The 24,610-nt window shown below is 45.2% G+C and overlaps 1 protein-coding gene across 1 annotated transcript in view; it reads left to right on the plus strand.

Annotated features, from left to right (window-relative positions):
• The window catches only part of slc23a4 (solute carrier family 23 member 4), a gene marked incomplete at both ends in the record, with an annotated part of 54,804 nt that overhangs the window by 14,317 nt on the left and 15,877 nt on the right, over nucleotides 1-24,610 (plus strand). The window contains 2 exons of the mRNA XM_084335214.1: nucleotides 20,812-20,971; nucleotides 22,582-22,763. Of these exons, the coding sequence (XP_084191340.1) occupies nucleotides 20,812-20,971; nucleotides 22,582-22,763 (342 nt within the window). The remainder of the gene's footprint in view (nucleotides 1-20,811; nucleotides 20,972-22,581; nucleotides 22,764-24,610) is intronic.

Below are 24,610 nucleotides of genomic sequence, written 5' to 3' on the forward strand. Positions count from 1 at the left end.
TCACACAAGTCTCCTAGTCACACAAGTCTTCCAGTCACACGAGTCTCCCAGTCACACAAGTCTCCCAGTCACACAAGTCAGCCAGTCACACAAGTCTCCCAGTCACACGAGTCTCCCAGTCACACAAGTCACACAAGTCTCCCAGTCACACAAGTCTCCCAGTCATATAAGTCTCCCAGTCACACGAGTCTCCCAGTCACACGAGTCTCCCAGTCACACAAGTCTCCCAGTCACACAAGTCTCCCAGTCAGACAAGTCACACAAGTCTCCCAGTCACACAAGTCATTCGTGTGACTGGGAGACTTGTGTGTCTGGGAGACTTGTGTGACTGGGAGACTTGTGTGACTGGGAGACTTGTGTGACTTGTGTGACTGGGAGACTCGTGTGACTGGGAGACTCGTGTGACTGGGAGACTTGTGTGACTAGGAGACTCGTGTGACTGGAGACTTGTGTGACTGGGAGAATCATGTGACTGGAGACTTGTGTGACTGGGAGACTTGTGTGACTTGTGTGTCTGGGAGACTTGTGTGTCTGGGAGACTTGTGTGACTTGTGTGTCTAGGAGACTTATGTGTCTGGGAGACTTGTGTGACTGGGAGACTTGTGTGACTGGGAGATTTGTGTGACTGGGAGACTTGTGTGTCTTGGAGACTTGTGTGACTGGGAGACTTGTGTGACTTGGAGACTTGTGTGACTGGGAGACTTGTGTGACTGGGAGACTTGTGTGACTGGGAAACTTGTGTGTCTGGGAGACTTGTGTGACTGGGAGACTTGTGTGACTGGGAGACTTGTGCGACTAGGAGACTCTGGGAGACTTGTGCGACTAGGAGACTCTGGGAGACTTTTGGTGGATCCTGCTGGACGTCACTCACTTCACCATAATTGATAAATGACAGAGCATGAAAAAAAAATACATTATTGTTGGGAACTCAACTCAAAAAAGGTATGTATCTTCTTGTCTAACTCCAGGGAAGATGTTAAATAAGCTAATTTCCCAAAATGTTGGAGTGTTCCTTTAACTTAAAAATAGAAAATGGGGAGAAAAAGTAGATTAAAAAAAAGAAGTCTCCCAGTCACACAAGTCTCCCAGACACACAAGTCTCCCAGTCACACAAGTCTCCCAGTCACACAAGTCTCCCAGTCACACAAGTCTCCAGTCACACAAGTCTCCTAGTCACACAAGTCTCCAGTCACAGGAGTCTCCCAGTCACACAAGTCTCCAGTCACACAAGTCACAGGAGTCTCCCAGTCACACAAGTCTCCAGTCACACAAGTCTCCTAGTCACACAAGTCTTCCAGTCACACAAGTCTCCCAGTCACACAAGTCTCCCAGTCACACAAGTCAGCCAGTCACACAAGTCTCCCAGTCACACAAGTCTCCCAGTCAGACAAGTCACACAAGTCTCCCAGTCACACAAGTCATTCGTGTGACTGGGAGACTTGTGTGTCTGGGAGACTTGTGTGACTGGGAGACTTGTGTGACTGGGAGACTTGTGTGACTTGTGTGACTGGGAGACTCGTGTGACTGGGAGACTCGTGTGACTGGGAGACTTGTGTGACTAGGAGACTCGTGTGACTGGAGACTTGTGTGACTGGGAGAATCATGTGACTGGAGACTTGTGTGACTGGGAGACTTGTGTGACTTGTGTGTCTGGGAGACTTGTGTGTCTGGGAGACTTGTGTGACTTGTGTGTCTAGGAGACTTATGTGTCTGGGAGACTTGTGTGACTGGGAGACTTGTGTGACTGGGAGATTTGTGTGACTGGGAGACTTGTGTGTCTTGGAGACTTGTGTGACTGGGAGACTTGTGTGACTTGGAGACTTGTGTGACTGGGAGACTTGTGTGACTGGGAGACTTGTGTGACTGGGAAACTTGTGTGTCTGGGAGACTTGTGTGACTGGGAGACTTGTGTGACTGGGAGACTTGTGCGACTAGGAGACTCTGGGAGACTTGTGCGACTAGGAGACTCTGGGAGACTTTTGGTGGATCCTGCTGGACGTCACTCACTTCACCATAATTGATAAATGACAGAGCATGAAAAAAAAATACATTATTGTTGGGAACTCAACTCAAAAAAGGTATGTATCTTCTTGTCTAACTCCAGGGAAGATGTTAAATAAGCTAATTTCCCAAAATGTTGGAGTGTTCCTTTAACTTAACGTGAAGCCGAGACTGAAGACTAGAGAACAGATGACATGTTACACAACAATGGCAGAGTATGGGCGGCTAGGTGGTGCAGTGGGCAAGGCGCTCACCTCCAATGCTGGAGACGCTGGGTTCGAGCCCAGCTCTCCACATTGCTTTCAGTTTGGCTGGTCGTTCGTACTAATACATCTGGCAGTATTAGGGGGTGGGAAACTGATGGGTGGGGATCGACGTTGTGGACAGCGACTCCTACAGGTCGGTTGGTGCGCTTGCGCAGTAGAATCAGGAAGCGACGGAGGCGGCGTCCCTCCAAAGCACAGACCCCTGACGTTGAAAGATCGCGCTGTGCAGGTGAAAAGATGCGACGGCTGCTACCTCGAGTACCGGAGGGGACTCGTGCAATGTATGGCTTACACGTCCACATTACAGCCGGCTTGTGGGAGGCATGAAACAGCGTTCGAGATAGGGGAGGGTTGAATTGGACAATACGAAATTGGGATGGGAGAAAAATAGAAAATGGGAGAAAAAGTGGATAAAAAAAAAAAAAACAATGGCAGAGTATGAATATTTTTGATTTAAATACAGTAGCAGTTCAACTGGAGAGGAGCTCAGATGATCAGTCCGGAAAAGTATGTACAGTATTGTTTCTTTTTTTTTGATCAGCTGTGAGAGAATGTCCACGGGAGAAAGTTGGCATGTGTGTTAGTGACACACCAACTTGGTGTGTGTCTGTGTGTGTGTCTTTCCATTGGTTAACATTATTGGGCGAACAAGAAAACGAAAGAAAACTGTCAAATTGTAATGTCCCTGCTGTGTTACAAACATGATATAATTCATTCATGGTTTTGTTTTAGGGACACCCGGCACCTGTAGTAAGGGGAGGGGAGGGGGGGAGAAACAGCCTGCAGTGCAGAGAGTCAGTGCACATTGTTAATTTGTTCTGTCCGCTTGTCATCGTGTGTGCGTTTACAAGCTTCAACGTTTTATTCATCATCAAAATTTGGCAATACAAGCTTAATATTCAACATTAACAATGTAAGCCAGTGTAAAGTAAAGTAAAGATATTGAGCATAGATTTGTAAAATGTGCAACCCTAGTTTCACCTAGTGGTATGAGACGTATTCTTCGTATGGCTGCACGTACCGCAGTGTGACGCCCGTACCGTAAATTCGCGGGACGAATACACAAACCGTTACACCCCTAGTAGTGTACCTTTTGACAAAGGTAACGTCTTTTACCGAACCCCCATCCTTGTATGATCGCAGCATCGGAAAACGTTTAAAGGGGACATATTACCGAAATTTTCGGACTATAAGCCGCGCCTTTTCCCCCCATTTTTCGACCCTGCGGCTTATATAACGGTGCGGCTTATATGTGATTCGACGTGACCAAACCCGAAAATGTAAAAATCGAAATATTGCTTTTTTTGACTGCATTGAAATGTTATTTATCTGTTCCCTTATTAGCTAAACTTAATACAACTTATAAATGAGTTAATTCTTGTTATTTGTCCGACAGTATTGTGTCCCAATGCTAATTACATATGGTAATTAAACATTAAAACACCTGCGGCTTATAGTCCAGTGCGGCTTATATATGTACACATCATTCAATTTAGCTGCTGCAGCTTATATTCAGGTGCGGCATATAGTGCGAAAATTACGGTATATATCTTTTTGAATATATTATATAACTTCCTTGAATCTGTGGAACACGTTTGTTAGTTCTATTTTCTTTTTGCAAATAAAGTAGTCTAATATAATTTTAATTATTTACTTTTCAGCAGCGATTTCTTCTCTTGTATTGAACATCACAAATAATTGTGTATCTTTTTCAAAAATGTTGCTCCACCATTAGAAAAACAAACTGCACATTCTGTTTGCATTTTGAATTGATTGGAAATTAATTGAGGTCAAACGTTGCTGGTTGTAGTGGATAGCCTTGTCATGACTCATGTTCATCAGGGATTGGGATCACTTCACTTTCAATTCAGTCTAGGGATGCCCCCCGAAACCCGGTTAAAAACGGGAACCGGTTCTAAATGAGAAAAACCGGAGTATTGATAAGATCCGATGTTATCGGTTCTGCTATCGGTAGGTACTCTAGAAAGAGTTTTTTTTCCGAGGAATTTAAACGTCGCAAACTAATCTTGTTTGCCGCTTTCTCCATCTCTCGGCCTCTCTCTCCTTCTGCGCTAGCGGCGGGGCTGTGCTTACACACAAACTCACCCACACACGCACATATGGGTAGTTAGTAGCCTACAAATTGAGAGTTGTTCTGAAGCACACAGACAGCTCTGCTCTCATCATAGCGGAGAGAACGAAACGTTAGAAGAACATTATGTTACACTGACTGCTAGCCCCGACCCCAGCCTCGTTGGCAGTCACAGTGCGAAATCCCAACCCCACGAGATACCTTGCTGGCGCGGTCGGGAGAAACCCTGGCCCCATGGGACCCCCCGTCGGCGAAGCCAGGGTTCGCAATGCACAGCGGGAGGGACCGGGTTACCTATCTACGATTCTTAGCGGGCCAGCGCCAGTTGGCTGCGAGGCCGCTTTGCGATTTTTACCACGTGTGGCTACATAAGTGCCACATGTCGGTGTGGATGGAGAGAACGTTGAGAGCAGGGCTTGTGTTGCAGTTTGCACACCCCCACCCTCCGTTTTTGGACGAGGTTCAATCTCTGTTGGCGAAGCAGGCCATCGTCGCGGTCGCACGGGAGGACGCGATGAGTGGTGTTTACTCCCGATAGTTTCTGGTGCCCAAGAAAACGGGGGGTATCAGACCCATATTGGACCTGTCCTCGTTCAGTCGTTTGATTGCGGTGAGAATGTTCAGAATGTTGACCGTCAACCACCTGTTATGCATTGTCAGAGTGGGAGATTGGTTCACCTCCATAGACGTAAAGGATGCGTATTTTCACATCCCGATCTTCCCTCCTCACAGGAAATTCCTGTGCTTCCTGTTTCAGGGAATAACGTATGAGTACCAGAGACTGCCGTTCGACTACTCTCTGGCCCCTCGCACTTTCACCAAGTGCTTGGAGACAGCGCTGGGACCTCTGCGTCTTCAGGGAATACACATTTTATTCTACCTGGATGACATTCTGGTCCTCAGCCGGTCAGAGGAGGTCGCCAGGTCTCACACTAGGCTGGTGGTCGAATACCTTACCAGCCTCGGTTTTGCTGTGAACTGGGAGAAGAGTACTCCTCTTCCCAGTCAACAGGTGGAGTACTTGGGCTTGATTCTAAGCTCACGGTCTATGAGGGCAACCCTCTCAGAGCGGCGTCGAGAGGATATTCTCGGTGCGTTCAGGAGGTTCCGTCCTGGCAGGATGGTTACGTTGTGGTTCGTGATGCACCTGCTCGGCATGATGGCATCTGCTCACTCTGTGGTCCCACTTGGCCTCCTCTTTATGAGGAGGATACAGGGGTGGTTTTTCAGTATGAAAATAGACCCTGTGAGAGGCAAGTGGAAGCGGCTGAAAGTCCCCACTTTAGTGCTGGGGGACCTCGACCACTGGGGGGGGGGGGGGGGGGGGGGGGGGGGGGGGCGGGCGCCCTCACCGGCGGGGTCTCCATGGGCAGCAGCACATCGCACATGACGTCTTCTCCGACGCCTCCCTCACAGGATGGGTGGGGACATGTCGGACCGACACGGTAGGAGGCAGCTGGCCTGCTTGGTCTGCCCTACATATCAATGTGTTGGAATTGAAGGCAGTGCTTCTAGTCCTCAAACGGCTCCGCCCTCATGTGGTGGGCGACCACGTTCTGGTCAGGACAGACAGCATGGCGTTAGCGTCGTATATTAACAGACAGGGAGGAGTGCGCTCCCCCCATCTCCACCGGGCGGCGGTCGAACTCTGGCTATGGACGTCTCTCAATCTGCGCAGCCTGAGGGCTCTCCACATCCCAGGCAGGGAGAATGTGGGTGCAGATTTTATGTCACGGGGAGGTCCCCACCCAGACGAGTGGGGACTACATCCAGACATAGTCAGACGGATCTGGAACTGATTCGGGGAGGCCGCGGTGGACCTGTTTGCGAGCAGTCAGTCGAACCAGTGCCCCCTGTGGTTATCGGTCAGTCGGAAGGACAACCCCCCTCTGGGAGTGGATGCCTTCTCGACGTACCCTTGGCCGCCCGGGATTCTATATGCGTTCCCCCCATACAGCTGATAGCCCAGCTGTTGGAGCGGGTACGTCAGGAGCGCAGGACTTTGATCCTGGTCGCGCCGGACCGGGGCTCAGCCGTGTGGTTCCCGGCCTTAATTGAACTCCTGGTGGCCCCGCCGTTGCCTGTCCCATGGTCGCCGCGGGCCCTCTCTCAGGCACACGGCACGCTGTTTCTGCCGCTTGTCCTGGGGCAGCCTCTAATGGCTTGGCTGCTGAATTTGGAGGGGATGCGTCTTAACACTACTGTGATTAGCACCATCCAGAACGCGTCCACTACCGCGGTTTACGCAGAGAGTGGTGTAAGGCTGGGGGCCTAGACCCGGTGCCATGTCCCCTGAACTTGGTTCTGTCCTTACTCCAGTCTATCCTGGATAGGCTGTCGGCCTCGACAGTGAAGGTGTATGCCACAGCTATATCTTCTTGTCATGTGGGCTTTGAGGGCAGAACGCTGTTCAGCCACCCTCCCGTGAGACTTTTCTTGCTGGGCGCACGGCGCCTCAAGCTTGTTGAACGTGCTCTGTTCAACCAAGCTGGGACCTCCAACTGGTCCTGGGGGGACTGTCGGGGGCTCCGTTTGAACCTCTTGAGCAGGCGCCATTGGATCGACTGTCTTTCAAGACGGCGTTCCTTCTGGCCATCACCTCCGCTAAACGCGTGGGTGAGCTATGTGCTCTCTCGGTACGGCCTGAGTGTCTGTCTATACAGGGTGATAGCAGCGTGACTCTGAGGCCCAATCTGGCCTTCGTGCCAAAGAATATCCGGAGCTCTTATCGCTCCAGGGATATTGTGCTACAGGCGTTTCACCCTCCCCCTCACGCAGGTGAGTTGGAGGCAAGCCTTCACCTGTTGTGTCGTGTCCGTGCGCTGATGGTGTACCTTAGGCACACACAGAACCTCAGGGCTACCAGTCAATTGCTTGTCTGTTACGGTGACCCCAGCGCAGGTAAGGCGCTGTCCAAGCAACGCCTGTCACATTGGTTATGCGAGGGCATTGCCCTCTGCTACACTTTGGCCAGACAGGTTCCCCCCGCAGGCGTCAGGGCACACTCCAATGCGTGAGTTGACTCCCCCCCCCCCCTCGTTATGGGCGGGTGGGTGGACGGGACTCCCCTCCTCCCCCTTTTCCATGGGCATCCGGGCCCTCAGGGGGTGCATTTGTCATGGCTGCGTGTCCGCTCCCCCCCTTTTGATCCCAATATGGCTGGAGCGGGACGCTCAGTCAGATGAAACATAACGAAGGTTATCCTATAACCCTAGTTATGTGAATACTCGTCACGCCCTGAGGACCCTTGGCTGTCTTCACGCGTGAAATTCAGACTCGGAAGGGCATAGGAGTGGCCACACCCTGTGTTTTAAGGAAACACAGGAGCAGGCGTGGCCACGGACGAATGCAGGTGCATGTAAATTTAGGTGCCCGAAAGATGAATATCTCAATATGGCTGAAGCGGGACGCTCAGTCAGTATTCACATAACTAGGGTTATAGGATAACCTTCGTTTTACACACTTAATTTAGAAAAGCCATTCAAACTTCTCAAGTTTCTTCAGATGATGAAAAAAGACATGGCCCAAATGTATATGAATTGGAATGGATGACGATTAGCGATAGTAAAACAAAATTTAGCGTCATCTACCTACCAACGTTTTACCGGACCAATCCTACACATTTAATCATGATCCTGCCCTACTCTCACTTGGCATGGAGCGAGTGTTCAGAGTAGAATGCAGATCGGTGTCACATTAAATGCAGGTCAAGCAGCGTTTTGTGTGACACCAAGTGAGTGGCGTGGACGTCCGCGCGGTTAGAAAATTGGAGCTTCGCACTTGGAGTCCGCTTTGAGTCCGCTTTGAGTATGCTTTGAGTCCGCGCGGACCTCCGCAGACTCCGGTCCGCCTACGTTCCGCTCGACTATGGGAGGGCATGCATAGCGCGACGTGTGTAACATTAAGTTACACTGCTATCTTAACATTAGTAAGCTAAGCATGCATAGCGCGACCTGTGTAACGTCTGTGGAGAGTTGATGGTACACATTTTTACTGCTAGAGGACGACACATATTCGCTTGCATTCTCAGGGGTCAGCACAGCCAAAGTTCAATGACCAAGCCTCACCCAATGCGATCTCATCAAACCCAATTGTTTTACCTGGCAAACGCTTGGGGCAATTATTATAATTTAGAAAATTACAATATAAATTAGACATTTTGGGGAGTTCATTTTGTGATTAGCGAGCGTGGCCCTAGGCTGCTATTTGGCTGAGCCTCACCCACCAGCACAGCAAGGACACACATCCTGAAAAGAGATGACATAAAATGTATGTGTGCATGCCATACATCCTCCATTCATTGGGGGACATATTTATTACCAACTACAGCATGTCGCGGACATATATGTTCCACCGAGCATCCATTCTAGTTCATTTTTAAAAACCAGTTTAAAAAAGGGAAAAATCGCTAATTGTTACAAAGGGTCAGATTAAACCGAATATATATATTTATTACTTGAGATCCCTTGTATAATATTTGTATATCGTTTGATATCCCTTGTATATTCTTTGTACATATACACGGAATATCCCTTTACCTAGGTACAAGCCAGACCATAATATTCGCTCTCCTATTGGACAGCGACCCCTAGGCGCCAACGACCATACCCCCAATGGCGAGTTCAAAGCCAACGCCAAGACATGTCTCAACATGTCCAGGTTTGCGCAGTAATACGAGACAGAACTGAGGTTGGCACTAGATAATTCACCTTACGTATAAATACGGCGCAGGTGGAAACAGCAGCAGTTCATTCAGTTCATCATTCGTTCAAAGTATCAGTTGAGTACCAAAACGTTAAAGCCTTCACCACGAGTCAACGACCAAGTGAAGTGAGCAACCTTGCGGCTAAATAGAGCACTTATAACATGTGCGACTAAGATAGTAAAAGTGCCAGAGTTTAGTGAAATAACGTCAAGTTCGACCTAGTTAATGTGAAGTATAGTGCACAGGAGAATCTACACCAGCGAATGCAGAGCCTTTTCCGGCTGGATTATATTGCTTTGGTACTGTGGCTGCTGGAGCAGAGAACCGTCTACCCCACTGCTGTGTGGGATCTACCCGTGAGGAGCATCACTCGAGCCCGTCTCTAGGAAGAGGCTGGCTGGCTTTCATCCATGCTGTCGTGCATACTTGGATTATAGCTGCTGCTTTGTTTGCCGATCAAGGGGAGTACATGTACCGCCTCCCGTAGCTGGAGCTTATTTATTCCTCGTTGACTCAGACTTTGCATCCGAATATTCCTCTGCCCTGCTGGCTTACAACCGGAGGGAACCTCCCTAGTGTCTCCAGCTGACTACGAGTGTGCCTTATGTAATTCTTATGCTACAGGTGGCGTCAGTTATACCCATCTTATTATGCTCATGGACTTACGCTCTTGACCTACTTAAGTGTTCTTCGCCATATAAGCGCAATTCATAATTCTCAATTTGTAACCTATCGTTGCTGCTATAATAATAAATCCCTCCAAATAGAACTTTAGGTGTCATTGTTGTATTCTTGTGTGGGTGTTCACCAGATATACCGTGTACTGTATGGCCAGTAATTAAAGTACATAACTAAGTAGTGGTTTAATAATACCATACTCTCAATACAGTCAGGGAATTGTACCCCTCAGTTACAATTGGTCCTTCGAGCCGGAGGGTATCAGTGTAATATCTAATAATATTGATATTAACCATGGCCAGCGGTGAACACTCCCCAAGCAGCTCTCCCGAGCTAGAACGCCCGCAGCGCAGACGTCAGCCACCTCCCTATCTAGAGGCATACGCTGTCAGTCTAATACCTAGCTTTATAAAGACGTTAAATGCGGATAAAATAAATAAAGCGGATAGTCAAAGCATGTCAAATCCTACCGACCAGACGACCCTGCCAGTAGAGACCCCAGTGGGTTCTAACGAAACTGACCAAGCCCACGGGGGGGACCAGGGGGGACATGACATGACTATACCCCCAGACAACGTCAAAGGGACGGTCCCCGGAGAGCTCCAGGATAAAGAAAGCGCTCCAGGGACAGAACCCGACCCACTACCAGAAGAGAAGCGCGCCCAGGAGACGGACCTCGAGGCGCGCCCAGAGAACAGATCTCCAACAAGCCCTGTCAGAAGCCGATCACCTCCGTCAGTGTCATCCCCCAGCGAGGCGGACCAGATGCTGGCGCAGGCATTCATCGCCACCCTGGCAGCCTCCACGGAACGCGATCGACTTCAGGGTGAACGCGATCAACTTCAAGCGCAACAACTAAGTGAGCGCGAACATTCTACCATGGAAAGAGAACGCCTCCAGGCTCAACAGACGAGCGAGCGCGAACACGCTGCAACCGAGCGAGAGCGCTTCCAGGCGCAACAAAGGAGTGAAGACGACCGCATAAGACTGGAGACCAGACGCCTTCAGACGGAAGAGAACATTGAAAGAAGCCGCGCCGATGCACAGCGCGACGCCGCCCATGCCCAGCGCGAAGCAGAGCGCAACCGGCTGCAGGCGCAGATGGTAGAACAATTGATTGCCATGGCGACACCCCCTCTCTCCGCACGGAGCTCCCGGAGATCATCACGACAAGGGTCTAGGGCACATTCCCCTACCCGACCAAGCGACCCGGGACCCCGCCAACAGGAGGATACTGTCCACGTCTCCGAACCCCCTCCCCGACCGGTCCATACGAGACCCAGCCACCGGGAAGAACCGGCCTACGTAGCCGAGAGATTGACTAGAAGACTCCAGGACCTAGCAGAGGAAGAGGAAGAGGAGGAATGTCAAGCCGACCAGCAGCAACGTACTCTGGACCAGGAGGCCCAGTACAGCCCCGACCAGCAGCAACGTACTCTGGACCAGGAGGCCCAGTACAGCCCCGACGTCAGCCCCGAGCCACTGCACTACAAACCCCCGAGCCAACTCACGGGTGAGTTTGACGTACAGTCAGCACCGAGGAACAGCACCTGGGTACCCGGCCCCTGGTACCCACCAAGTACCAACCCACGACAACACGTACGGGGAGACGCGCCCAGGAGGCCTCTTCCCCAACGCTCACCGATGTGCCAGCCATCCATGGCATCGTACCTTGGCACACCGACGTTCCCGGACTTTACGCACGAGGACAGGGCACAGTACACGGAATTACGGATGTGCTTAGAGACTATGATGTCCGACGTCCCTGATGAGTCGTACAAATATGCTATCCTCCTCAAGCATCTCAAGGTGCCCAGAGCGCATAATATAGCGCTGGCATACTCCAACTCAAGCACCCCATACTCCGCGGCTCTAGTGGCCCTCGACCAGCGTTATGGACGCATATGGGACTACGTGATACAAGAAATAAGGAATATTGATCGTCTCCCCCCAGCCAAAGACAATAGAGCATTGGATGACCTCTCTATCAAGGTACAATCCCTGGTAGGGATGCTGGGGTCCCAAAGGGAAAAGGGGATACATGAACTGTATGCTAACTCTAATGTAGAACGGATATTAGAGAAGCTCCCTCCAGCCCGCCAAGAGCGCTTTCGGCGGCAGAGAGTTCAAAGCCAACGCCAAGACATGTCTCAACATGTCCAGGTTTGCGCAGTAATACGAGACAGAACTGAGGTTGGCACTAGATAATTCACCTTACGTATAAATACGGCGCAGGTGGAAACAGCAGCAGTTCATTCAGTTCATCATTCGTTCAAAGTATCAGTTGAGTACCAAAACGTTAAAGCCTTCACCACGAGTCAACGACCAAGTGAAGTGAGCAACCTTGCGGCTAAATAGAGCACTTATAACATGTGCGACTAAGATAGTAAAAGTGTCAGAGTTTAGTGAAATAACGTCAAGTTCGACCTAGTTAATGTGAAGTATAGTGCACAGGAGAATCTACACCGGCGAATGCAGAGCCTTTTTCGGCTGGATTATATTGCTTTGGTACTGTGGCTGCTGGAGCAGAGAACCGTCTACCCCACTGCTGTGTGGGATCTACCCGTGAGGAGCATCACTCGAGCCCGTCTCTAGGAAGAGGCTGGCTGGCTTTCATCCATGCTGTCGTGCATACTTGGATTATAGCTGCTGCTTTGTTTGCCGATCAAGGGGAGTACATGTACCGCCTCCCGTAGCTATTCCTCGTTGACTCAGACTTTGCATCCGAACATTCCTCTGCCCTGCTGGCTTACAACCGGAGGGAACCCCCCTAGTGTCTCCAGCTGACTACGAGTGTGCCTTATGTAATTCTTATGCTACAGGTGGCGTCAGTTATACCCATCTTATTATGCTCATGGACTTACGCTCTTGACCTACTTAAGTGTTCTTCGCCATATAAGCGCAATTCATAATTCTCAATTTGTAACCTATCGTTGCTGCTATAATAATAAATCCCTCCAAATAGAACTTTAGGTGTCATTGTTGTATTCTTGTGTGGGTGTTCACCAGATATACCGTGTACTGTATGGCCAGTAATTAAAGTACATAACTAAGTAGTGGTTTAATAATACCATACTCTCAATACAGTCAGGGAATTGTACCCCTCAGTTACACTAATCAAACCTATATTATCATTGCAGAACAAGTCATCCGATGTAATGAGCGTCAGTGAATATATTATTATAAATCCCCACCCAAGAGAACAGCCTTCTCCCAGCAATCCATTCTCTCTGTTCCTACCATGACACATGACTACAAAAAACATGAAATGTGTGTGTACTATCAAATGTAAACACTGCAAACGTGCTGCTAGTTGCCACCATGGATGTTGTTACAGTATGTGTTACGTATGCAGGTGAGTGGTTGTGAGTCCAACGGTGGAGGAGACAAGGAGAGACGGAGATAGGTAGCTCTTTCTAAGGATGTGTCTTTATTAAAACACACAGAGCAGCGTAAAGCCAGGAAAGACGCCGGGCGTCAACAGAGAAACAGAGCAAAAGTAATATAAGTGCAGATCGAGTGGCTCAGCAACCTCTGACCAGCTCCTTCCCACACGAACGGATTTCTGAAGCCTCGACAACAAGATAAGGGAGGGTGAATAAGTAGTCACAAAACCCAACAATCCAATCAATTAACAGTGACAGCAAATTGACAGCACAGTGACAGCAACCAGTGGTGAAATTCCAATCAGTGACACAACAGGAATGGGGCGTGACAACCAAAATGCAAATACCAACCACCAGGACAACATTCCAGAATGACAGCTGGGTTCCTAAGCAAGGAACCCAGAACGTTACAGTTATGCTTATTAACACATTCCTGGCCAAGCACGTATATATACGTTATTGGGAGCCAGTGGTTGACGGCCAATACGTTTTTCACTCGTTTTTTCTTTTATTCGCTTTTAATACCCTATTCAATGTCACAGAGCTGTATTTTGCCTGGAAAAGGCATATTGGGACTCCAAAGGTGCAGTACCGGCCAGATCGTGCTAGTGGCGCTGTATTGAGAATGCAGTAACCCCTGTTCCAAACCGGTGCCACACTGAAAACGCTCCGGGCACTCTTTTCTCCTAACCTGAACCTAGGGCTTCACCCGATCGCATTGAATAGTTTTCGGGACCCCCGATTCATTATGCTGTGGTGGGTTATGTCGTGAGCCAAATGGACATATGATCTACCAGATGGCAATCAAATAATTGGAATATTGGGTAACACTTTATAATAACACACAGTTATAAGATCTTTATAAGGTATTTGTAGATAATGAACTAATCATGAACAAACCATTTATATACATTCATATATTATTATTAAATCATTTATAACTATATTTGTATAACATTTACAAATTAGTTCTACATTATTTATAACTCATTATCAACATTGTTTGTACTTGATTTGTTCATCATTAAATAATGTTGTTTAATGTGTAGTAACACATTTCTAGATGCTTTGAAAAATGGATATGAAAAAACAACTATACTGTACCTCCATTTATTTGTTCATGTTCAACAAATGATTTGTTAAGACATTCATAAAACATCATCATTTGCAGATGCTATTGTGTGCCCTAATCTAAAGTGAAGCCTATTTATCATTAACAAATTAATAATACAAATACCTTATACATGTCTTATAACTGAGTGTTATTATAATGTGTTGCCGAATATTCTTTTTGGAATCCCACCGGCCACAGGTAAGGCCAATTTAACGTCAACTTCAGCTTTCATAGCCATCCCCCTGATCAGCGTATGTTGTGGTAATAACGAATGCCGTTATTGGCAATCAATTAATCAGAAACGACACCCCCCCCCCCTTTCATGCATTCATGATGAAACATAATACCGATCATATGCATTTGGATCGTGTGTAGGGACAAAACGCCAATGGATTTTGTATTGTACACGTCGCAGCTTATGAATAGCCTCACAGGAATTAGCCCAGATCATTCCAAGATAACACTCATATTCACCACGGTATAAAACGGGAACGTATGGATGGAATTTCTTTTCTTTTTTGCATCTTGAACGGAAAGTTCTTACTGTCAAATGACCATGATATTGTATCCATAGCTATAATATAAAATATAGATTTAGCTCTACAAACAACGTGACGCACAGTGAAAGTGTGTAATGGAAAGCTGGCGTAGCTATAGCTATCTGGGGAATTCCAATGGCCCCGAATGTGTTTTAACAATAAAACCCAAACAAAGCATGGCACCTGTGCACGCAACCAAACCTGGTTCAAGATATTTGTGTCAAGGTAGGATTAGGAGAGGCATTTCTATCTTATTAGGGTCAGAATCTATTTCTTGCTAAATCCACATTTCCTCGGTTTAGCACCATGGTTTATGCTTGTGCTTTCTTGTCTTCCTCCAAATACGTAGAAGTAAACTGTGAGGGAGAACAATGGCTTGTACTCAAGTCACTAGGGAACAGAGTCCTTTAATTAAATTGAAAAATGTAATTAAGTAGAATTGTTGTGCATGGACTAAGTAAAATTAAGCCCTGAATTGTACCCTTAAAGGTTTAACTTTAAAGGTTCTGCCATGTTTTAAATATCCCTCGATTTTCATTAAAGGTGCAATATGCAGTTTCGGGGGAGGGGGGGGGGGGGTTGTTTTACATTTGCATACGCTGCAAATAGTGTACAAAACATATTATGTGATACTTAGAATTATTATTAGGGCTGTCAGTTTATCGCGTTAATTAGATTAATTAATTACACAGCAAATTATCGCGTTATAAAAATTTACTCAAAATTAATTACAAAAAAAAAATATGTATAATTTTTTTTTTATCTCATTCATTCCATAATAATGTAGAATACACATTTACAGACTTTTTTTTTTAATATGGTCCAATTTCATGTTCTTGGTGTCTGATTCTAGGGACATCTATGAATCTCAGGGAATGTATTCCCAGTGTCAGAAATACTGTGGGCTAGATCCACAAAGAATGGATTGCACGGTGCAAGTTGCACCCTTACTTACAATTCATTATGAATTGAAAAAGCCGTACTGTATTGTACCCATTCTGCAATCTGTTAATAACATTTTCATTCAATCAATCAATCTGCGCGGTGATTGATTGAATGACATTTTTATTTTGAGTAAATTGTAATGAACCAAATGAGAATATCAATACATTTTTTTTTTTTATCTTTGACTGTGAATAACACCATGCTCAAATTGACCAGACCTGAAAAATCTAAGCAAATTAATAGATGGAAGATGATTAAACAGAAGGTTTTGTAAATACAGTACTGCCATCCGGACACATGCAATTTGAAATATGATTATAGAATATAGAATATCAGGCATAAAATGGTTATGCGATTAAAATGCGATTAATTAGATTAATTAATTACAAATCCTGTAATTAATTAGATACATTTTTTTAATCGCCTGACAGCACTAATTATTATATCTTATGTCATCATCATAAATCAAAACAAAATAATTTTTGAGGCACTGTGAACTAGGGCTGTCCCCGAGTCCCGACTAAGGATTTGGATGGTCGACTAGGATTGGCCAAAATGTGCCGTTAGTCGACTATTGGTCGCAAAAAAAAAATATTATCATTCCATTTGGGCTGTGGGGGGTGCTTCATGTCTGAAGGAGTCGACTGAAGGCTTCTTGTCCTCTGCAAAAGCATGCAATTGGTCCACTGATGGATACATCTTGATATTTGTCTAGTCTAGTGTGTTCATTAGATGGGTGAAATCCTCTTTCAGTGCCTCTGTGCCTGTTTTCGTAGGCAGTTAGCCTCTGGTATGCGTGCCATTAGCGTTAGCCACGCTTCTAGGCCTCTTTTTCTTTGGAAAGAATGATACAATTTCTTTATTTTTTTTTATTATATTCGACTAAGAGGTTGGCCAGTCGACTACGGCTCCTTTCGACTGATTAGTCGACTAATCGATTAATAGGGGTCAGCCCTACTGTGAACCAAACATATAAGCCTGCTTTGAATGTATCAAAATTGCGGGCCCTGCCACTGTAAACTTAATTAACTAATCGTTTTTCAGGCAGATTTCTAGCTTCAAACAGTGTTCCAGAGACCCAATTTTCTGAGGACAGTTTGTATGCAGTTATGAAAATATACCACATCATTCCTTTTTTCTAAATAAGTTTCATATTTCTCTCTCAAAGAGAGAAATCTTTGAGATTATTTTATGTAACTTCTACAGTTAGCCTACTGGTTACAAGAAAAGGGTTGTGCATACAAAGTGTGATCAGTTCATAAATGCACTTCCTGATTTTGAGACAGCTGTCACAATGAGCACAATAATTTAGAGACACATGCTGTGGAGATAGAACTCTGATGAAATACCTTTTGTCTACTTTTAGTTTTATACACAATAGTAATAGTAATAGTACAACTGAAGTCTGATCTCCGGGACGCCTCAATGTGTTGCTGCCCAAAATAGTTATGGGATGGGTTAAATGCAGAGAATGATAAAGGTAATTAATAAAGGTACAACAATGTAATTGCAACTCCTGTAAAATATTCAAATATGTTTACTTGCACTGACTCTGAGGGATGAATAAACATTCTCCTGAAAGGGAAACTCCTACACAATTTGGTACAGTAGGACGTGATTGGGATTTAAAAACAATGTCTATGTGGTTGGACAAAGCTTCTTCTTTGTAGGCATACTAGAGCTTTTATTCTCTCCCCGAACCCAATTGGACAAGGCTGTAATTTCTCTAAATTCCCCCAGGCTTGGGTTGGGTTTGTATTAAAAAATTATAATAATCATAACACAACCGTTGACTGTTTCTGTCTGGTAATTAATCCCTGAGTGGGCCAAAGTGGCCAAGTTAGTCTGCTTGACCCCTGCCCCACCAAACACAGAGAGCCCAGCCTGGCACACAGACAATCAAGCACTGCTCGTTGTCCAGTTCAGCACCTCAGACAGCTGACACAGACGCTTGATGATTTGTTTGCCAGGCTGCCAGCAAAGAGAGGGCTCTCTGTGCTTCGGACATGGATTGATTGATTGATTGATTGATTGATTGATTGATTGATTGATTGATTGATTGATTGATTTGATTGATTGATTGATTGATTGATTGATTGAAAACTTTATTAACAGATTGCAGAATGGGTACAATACAGTACGGCTCAATACACACAATTGTTAAGGGGATGCAGATCAGAGAAAGACTTTCGTCGTTTAGGGTCCCCCATTTTCAATTCATAATGACATTAATGACATACACAGTTCATCATGTTCTATTATAATTGAAATACAGAAATTCCAAAATGAATGCATAAACCACATGGGACTAGCATACTGTAAACCACATGGGACTATCATACTGTAAACCACATGGGACTAGCATACTGTAAACCACATGGGACTAGCATACTGTAAACCACATGGGACTAGCATACTGTAAACCACATGGGACTAGCATACTGTAAACCACATGGGACTAGCACTGTAAACCGTGTGGGCCTAGCATACTGCAAACCGTGTGTGACTAGCATACTGTAAACCACATGTGACTAGCATACTGTAAACCATGTGGGACTAGCATACTGTAACATGTGACTAGCATACTGTAAACCGGGGACTAGCATACTGTAAACCACATGGGACTAGCATACTGTAAACCACATGGGACTAGCATACTGTAAACCATGTGGGCCTAGCATACTGTAAACCACATGGGACTAGCATACTGTAAACCACATGGGACTAGCATACTGTAAACCGCGTGGGAGTCGGACTAGCATACATTGAGCATGGCTGTAAAGAGGAGACTCTTGTGGTTCCCTTGAACCCCTTTTCATTCAGATATCGGGAGGTCAGAGGTCAAGGGACCCCTTTGAAAATGCCCATGCAGGAACTTGGCAATCAGTCACAGACAGTAACCTTTTCCCTTCTGTAGATACTCAAATACTTTGGGAGGGGAGCGGAGGGTGGACTCTGCAGGACTTAAAGTTTATAGTCTTAAGCAGAGGGTGCAGAAAACATCAAGGCCTTCTTGCCCACCTCAGTGCAGGTTTTAGGAACAGGTATATGTCTAGTGCACAAGTGCATAGTGTACAGTGCACAGTGCCCAGTGTTCTTTTATTATTTTGTAGATAAGGATGTACAGTACTGCAGTAGTGCAAATCTCATAGTAAAACTCACCTTGTACCACCTCTCTGCTATCTTGCATATGCATGGTTCCTATAATGCTACAAAGGCATGCCTTTTCATAACACAGATAACATGACACACTGACACTAGTGACTTCTGCGATCGTATTCTCTAACGTCTGAAGATAACAGACAGACACTGTATTCCTTCGCCTGTTCCTTGAGAACATCTTATCATATGGATATCATATGGATTCCTTAGCTAGCCCCTGTAAGAACCCAGTAACCCTGTCTATCTTTCTGTCTGTCCCCTTGCACGCCCTTTCTCTCTCTCTCTCTCTGAGCTGTGCTGAGAGATTGGGTTTCCAATAGTATCTGTCTGTCGTTGAGGAGTGCAAGAATATATGGGCTTAGGGCGCCCTCTGTGGAGTTGTGGAGGGTTAACTATGTTTGTTTGTGTGTTTGTTGTGTGTATTAAAGTAGATTTGCCTCATGTATTGATTTGTACATTTAAGCTGCTGATTTTATTTAAAGTTTCACAATTAAAGCTTTTTATACAATTGTCTTTATTTAATTGTATTTACAAAGCCATACTGGGTAAACTTCCCTTCTATAAACGTTATTTATAATGTCCGTTCCTCTAGGTGGCTGCTCTACCAGGTACCTATTTTCTCAGAATGTGGGTAGAGCAGCTTTATCTTATTTGCACCCTGGTCATGTCGTAGCCTTTAGAACACACTACAGCTTAATGAGTTGGGAGAGTAAAAAGCTAAAAAGAAAAAAACTGTTTGATCAGTACAGTGCATACTGTGACACACTTGTGTGGTTGTAGAGTGTGCACTTGACTGAAAACCATAAATTCAAGGTCCACAACGACAGAAATGAAAGTCAAACATATTATTGCTGTTTGTGGGAAAGAAGGCATTATCCTTTTTTTTTTATCCACTTTTTCTCCCATTTTCTATTTTTCTCCCATCCCAATTACGTATCATCCAATTCAACCCTCCCCTGTCTCGAACGCTGTTTCTTGCCTCCCACAAGCCGGCTGCAATGTGGACTAAGTCAGCACGAGTCCCCTCTGATACTCGAGGTAACAGCAGTCGCATCTTTTCACCTGCGCGGCGTGATCTTTCAGCGCCAGGGGTCTGCGCGTTGGAGGGGCGCCGCCCCCATCGCTTCCTGATTCTACTGCGCAGGCGCGCCAACCGACCTGTAGGAGTCGCTGTCCACAACGCCCGATCCCCACCCATCAGTTTCCCACCGCCTAATACTGCCAATGTGTATTAGTACGGACGACCAGCTAAACTGAAAGCAATGTGGGCTCGAACAGGCTAACCCAGCGTCTCCAGTATTCGTGGTGAGCGCCTTGCCCACTGCACCACATAGCCGCCCCACACAGCATTATCCTGTCCACAATCCAGAAGAATGGTCGAGGTCCAGTATCGGGGTTCGGTACATGGAGACGGGTTCTCAGACAGTCCAGGGACGGGCGTGGCGGAGGGTAGTCAGGCAGGCACGGGTCATACACAGAGTGGGTTCTCAGACAGGCATGGGGAGTAGCACACAGCAGGTTCACCAACTTTCTCTGTGTTCGCCCTTTTTCTCCCTCTCCAATCAGCGTGGTAATGAGCCGCAGTCACGCTCCATGAATTAGACACAGGTGTCGTTACTATGTGGGCATCGACCTGATTGCTGCACAAGCCGGTTTTGTCACAGGAACTCCTATTATGGGCACAGTCACACACACACAGTGGGAAACGCACATTTCTGCTCTCTATCACCTCTCCTCTCCTGCTTCTCTGCCGGCTGCCACAGTACTACATACAGTATCGTACTCTATGTAATCCTGTGTAAGCGTGCCATTGTTTTGGTCTGACATGCCGGTGCTCTAGTTCGACATCTAGTGGCTGAATCTATAGCACCTTTAAATAAAGGTCGGCTAACCTAACTAACCTCCCTGCTCCTCCTCCCACAGGCTGCCCATCCTCCAAGGTGGGACGTTCACCTTGCTGGCTCCCTCCATGGCCATGCTGTCCATGCCGGAGTGGACCTGTCCCGCCTGGACCCAGAATGCCAGCCTGGTCAACACCTCCTCGCCCGTCTATGTGGAGGTGTGGCAGAGTCGCATGAGAGCAGTAAGTACTACACTGCGGTTAGCCTCACACACAAAGAGGTGGAAAGTAACTAATTATAATGACCCTACAGCTACTGTCATTGAGTCAATCTTGAAGAAGTAGCTAGTTATTTCAGGTTCAAGTTTCAAGTTTGTTTTTATTTGTCACGTATGTACTGTACATTACAGTGAAATGCTTGGTTCTGTATGAGCCCCTGAGAATGTGCTTTGTATACAGTAAAAAAGTAAGTAAAAGAGGAATAACACTATACAATATACAATATACAACTAAAGTACAACCTAAGTACAACCTAAGTACAATGAAGTAAAAATGCAGACAATGAGGTACAAAATGCAGACAATGAGGTACAAAAACTTAAGTTAAAGTGTCTAAAGTGAGTGTTAAAGGGGAACTATCTTATAAATGGCCTTTTTCAGTGTTTGGCATTGTTTCCTAGCAATGTGGACTTATATTAATATGATCTATGTCTCTAATTCTCATATTGGCGCATTCTTCCAATTCTCCTCTCACAATATTCACCCTCACTGAACTGAGTCATCTGGAAATGTGCTGATTTGTGATGTCAGAGAGACTCAGCTGCATGATAATCTGCTGCGGGCGAGACTCAAACAGGCCCAGGCTCAAAACGGCTTAAGATCTTGAGGTCGAAAAAAATCTGTTTTTGAGTACTTAGATTAGAAATACAAAACAATGAATTAAAAAAAATAAAAAAATACAGAGGTGTTCCATAAACTCACAGGAATTGTGTAAAAGTGCCCAAATAGTGAAAGAAATAGTAAAATAGTTCCCCTTTAAGGTGAGTTTGTTTAAAGTGAGTGTGTGCAGTGCATGTGGATGTGTGTGCTGTGAGTGTAGATGGATGGGTTGATGTTACATAGAGTCATTGAGCATCCTGATGGCCTGGGGATAGAAGCTCCTTCTGAGTCTCTCTGTACTGGCCATGAGACCCCGGTAGCGCTTGCCTGACCGCAGCAGTGCAAAGAGGCAGTTGTTTGGTTGACTAGAGTCTTTGGCTATTCTCTTAGCCTTGGCCCTGCAATGCTTGGTGTAAATGTCCTGGAGAGTGGGAAGCCCACCTCCAATTGTGCGTTCATCAATATTTGATTATTGTAACATTACAGTCATTAGATTAGACTAGATCCAGATTAGATTCAAATGTATTGTCATCATACAGCACAAGTACAGTACAATGAAAATAAGTTGGCGTCTAACCAGGGTGCAAAGGTAACATATAGTGCAATAAGAATATACAATGTACAAGCGATTAAACTGTGATATATATATATATATATAAATGAGTACTACTGAGTAATAATGCTAATCTGATCTATGTACAGTGTTACAGTATTATTATGTACAGAGATACAGGTATATAATACACTATAGTAAGTTATACTGGCCAGTGGTAAACCGGTTACGGAAACAGGTTACACAACATAAACAGGTTAGAGTCACCATTTAGTTTTCCTGCACATAAATGGGTTGTTTATTAGCTGATTTGACAACTGATCAATCAAACATTTCACATATATCAGATGTCGCTCACATATCTGTGTTATAACAAAGTAATAACAATAAGTAATAATAACTATATTTGTCATTGACTACAGTTGCAGGGTTCCATTATGGTGGGCTCCCTGTTTCAAGTCCTAGTGGGTTTCTCTGGTCTGATTGGCCTCTTCATGCGCTTCATCGGACCGCTCACCATCGCCCCGACCATCAGCCTGATAGGCCTGTCCCTGTTCGACTCTGCCGGCTCCAGTGCTGGAAATCACTGGGGCATCTCTTCCATGTGGGTAAACCAAAGTGTGTCCAAAGAGAAGTCACTTCACTCTTGATAATGGGGAACTAACAAGACTAATAGTCCAGTCATTATAGGCCAGGATTAGGCTAAACCTAGGACAAATTGCAACATTAGCAAACTCAACTGATTTTGTATCCTCAATATGTCTTTAGTGAGAGAAAAAAAGTCCCAAGGAATCCCATCATGGGAAATGTGTTTTTTTTCAATGTTTTGTTACCCCTATAGTCCAGTCATTATAGGTCAGAATTAGGCTAAACCTAGGACAAATTGCAACATTAGCAAACTCAACTGATTTTGTATCCTCAATATGTCTTTAGTGAGAGAAAAAAAGTCCCAAGGAATCCCATCATGGGAATGTGTTTTTTTTTCAATGTACTTGATTGCTGGCAGGATCACTGACGACACTGTCTTTCAGAGATTGTGACGCGTTCAAATTTTGAGGTAGCTCAAAAGTAAAGATACCATTTGATTCTAGACAACCTCGGGTTTCCAATGAGACCAACCATGTCATGTTACCTCATTGGAAAGGGGGCTACATACCTAATTATTCAAAGTTAAGACGATTTTTTGGGGAGGGAAATATGGCCATCACCATTTTTCAAATGGTCCCTTGGCCTTCTACCTCAATATATGTTAATGGGAATGGGTTACATGGGTACCTACAAGCCTCCCCTATACAGACATACCAAATTTATGTTAAGCCCATGTAGTTTTGTGCAAGAATCATGTAGTGTTTTGCATGCTGTACAAATATGTAGTTTCCGCCTATTATAAAAACCCCCATCTCCATGGACCTATCCCCACGGACATAAACCCTTGAGCCCCATCCTCGTGGACTGAGCTCCACAGAGCCTATCTACTAATATTCCAAGAAGAAAAACATTTCTTTATCAAATGTTTTGATTAGTTCTGGCGTGTATGCTAATTGGTGCATATCAAATAAGATAATGTGTGATTTGCATGAGTAAACAGAATAATTCAATGAAGTTGTGATTGACTTTTTTTCTTGTCTTTGTGTGTGTAATCAGCTTGTGAGTTTTCATAGTGATATCTAAAAGTAAAATTTTCACCACTATGTTATAACAGGCATTTTTCGATATGAATATATATAGGTCGTTTTCAAAACTTTCCCATGATGGGATTCCTTGGGACTTTTTTTCCCTCACTAAGGACATAATGAGGATACAAAATCAGTTGAGTTTGCTACTGTTGCAATTTGTCCTAGGTTTTTTCATATAATGACTGGACTATAACGAGATCTGACCCCTATCTCTTTGAGTGGGGGAGTCATGCTTATCTAAGAATCTGTTGTACACATCATTGTTTTCCTTTAATATTTGAAGTTGCTGGTGAATCTCTGACAACACAGAATGCTTCATTTGGTCAAAAAGGAAACTTTTGTGATAGAAAAATTCAGTGGTTTTGTTGTTTCTTCAATCTTTAGTGTTTCTCCATTCAAACTCCTGCAGCGCTCCATCTCCTCATTATATAGGTTGTCTCTTGGGGAAGAAACCAGCTAGGGACTGCTTTCCTGGGTTAGGAAGGTTACTTCATAAGTAATTTGGACCTAAGTATTCAATCAAAACATTATAGCAGCTTGAAAGTGTAATCAGTAACATGATAACATACTCTTATCTAACATAATTACTTTTAGTCACTTTTGTATTAAACATTTTAATATTAAAGCAACTGTTCTCAACCAGTCAACACTTTGTTTCCCTGTGATCTTTTACTGATGATGTCATGCCCATGTTGCCATTTTGTGTCCCTGCTATTAAGCATTCCTTTTAATTAAAGCTATATATATATTCAACAATCTTAAAGGATTTGTCAAA

This window comes from Notolepis coatsorum, assembly GCF_963971535.1.
Source record: "Notolepis coatsorum genome assembly, chromosome: 18".
Classification (NCBI taxonomy): domain Eukaryota; kingdom Metazoa; phylum Chordata; class Actinopteri; order Aulopiformes; family Paralepididae; genus Notolepis; species Notolepis coatsorum.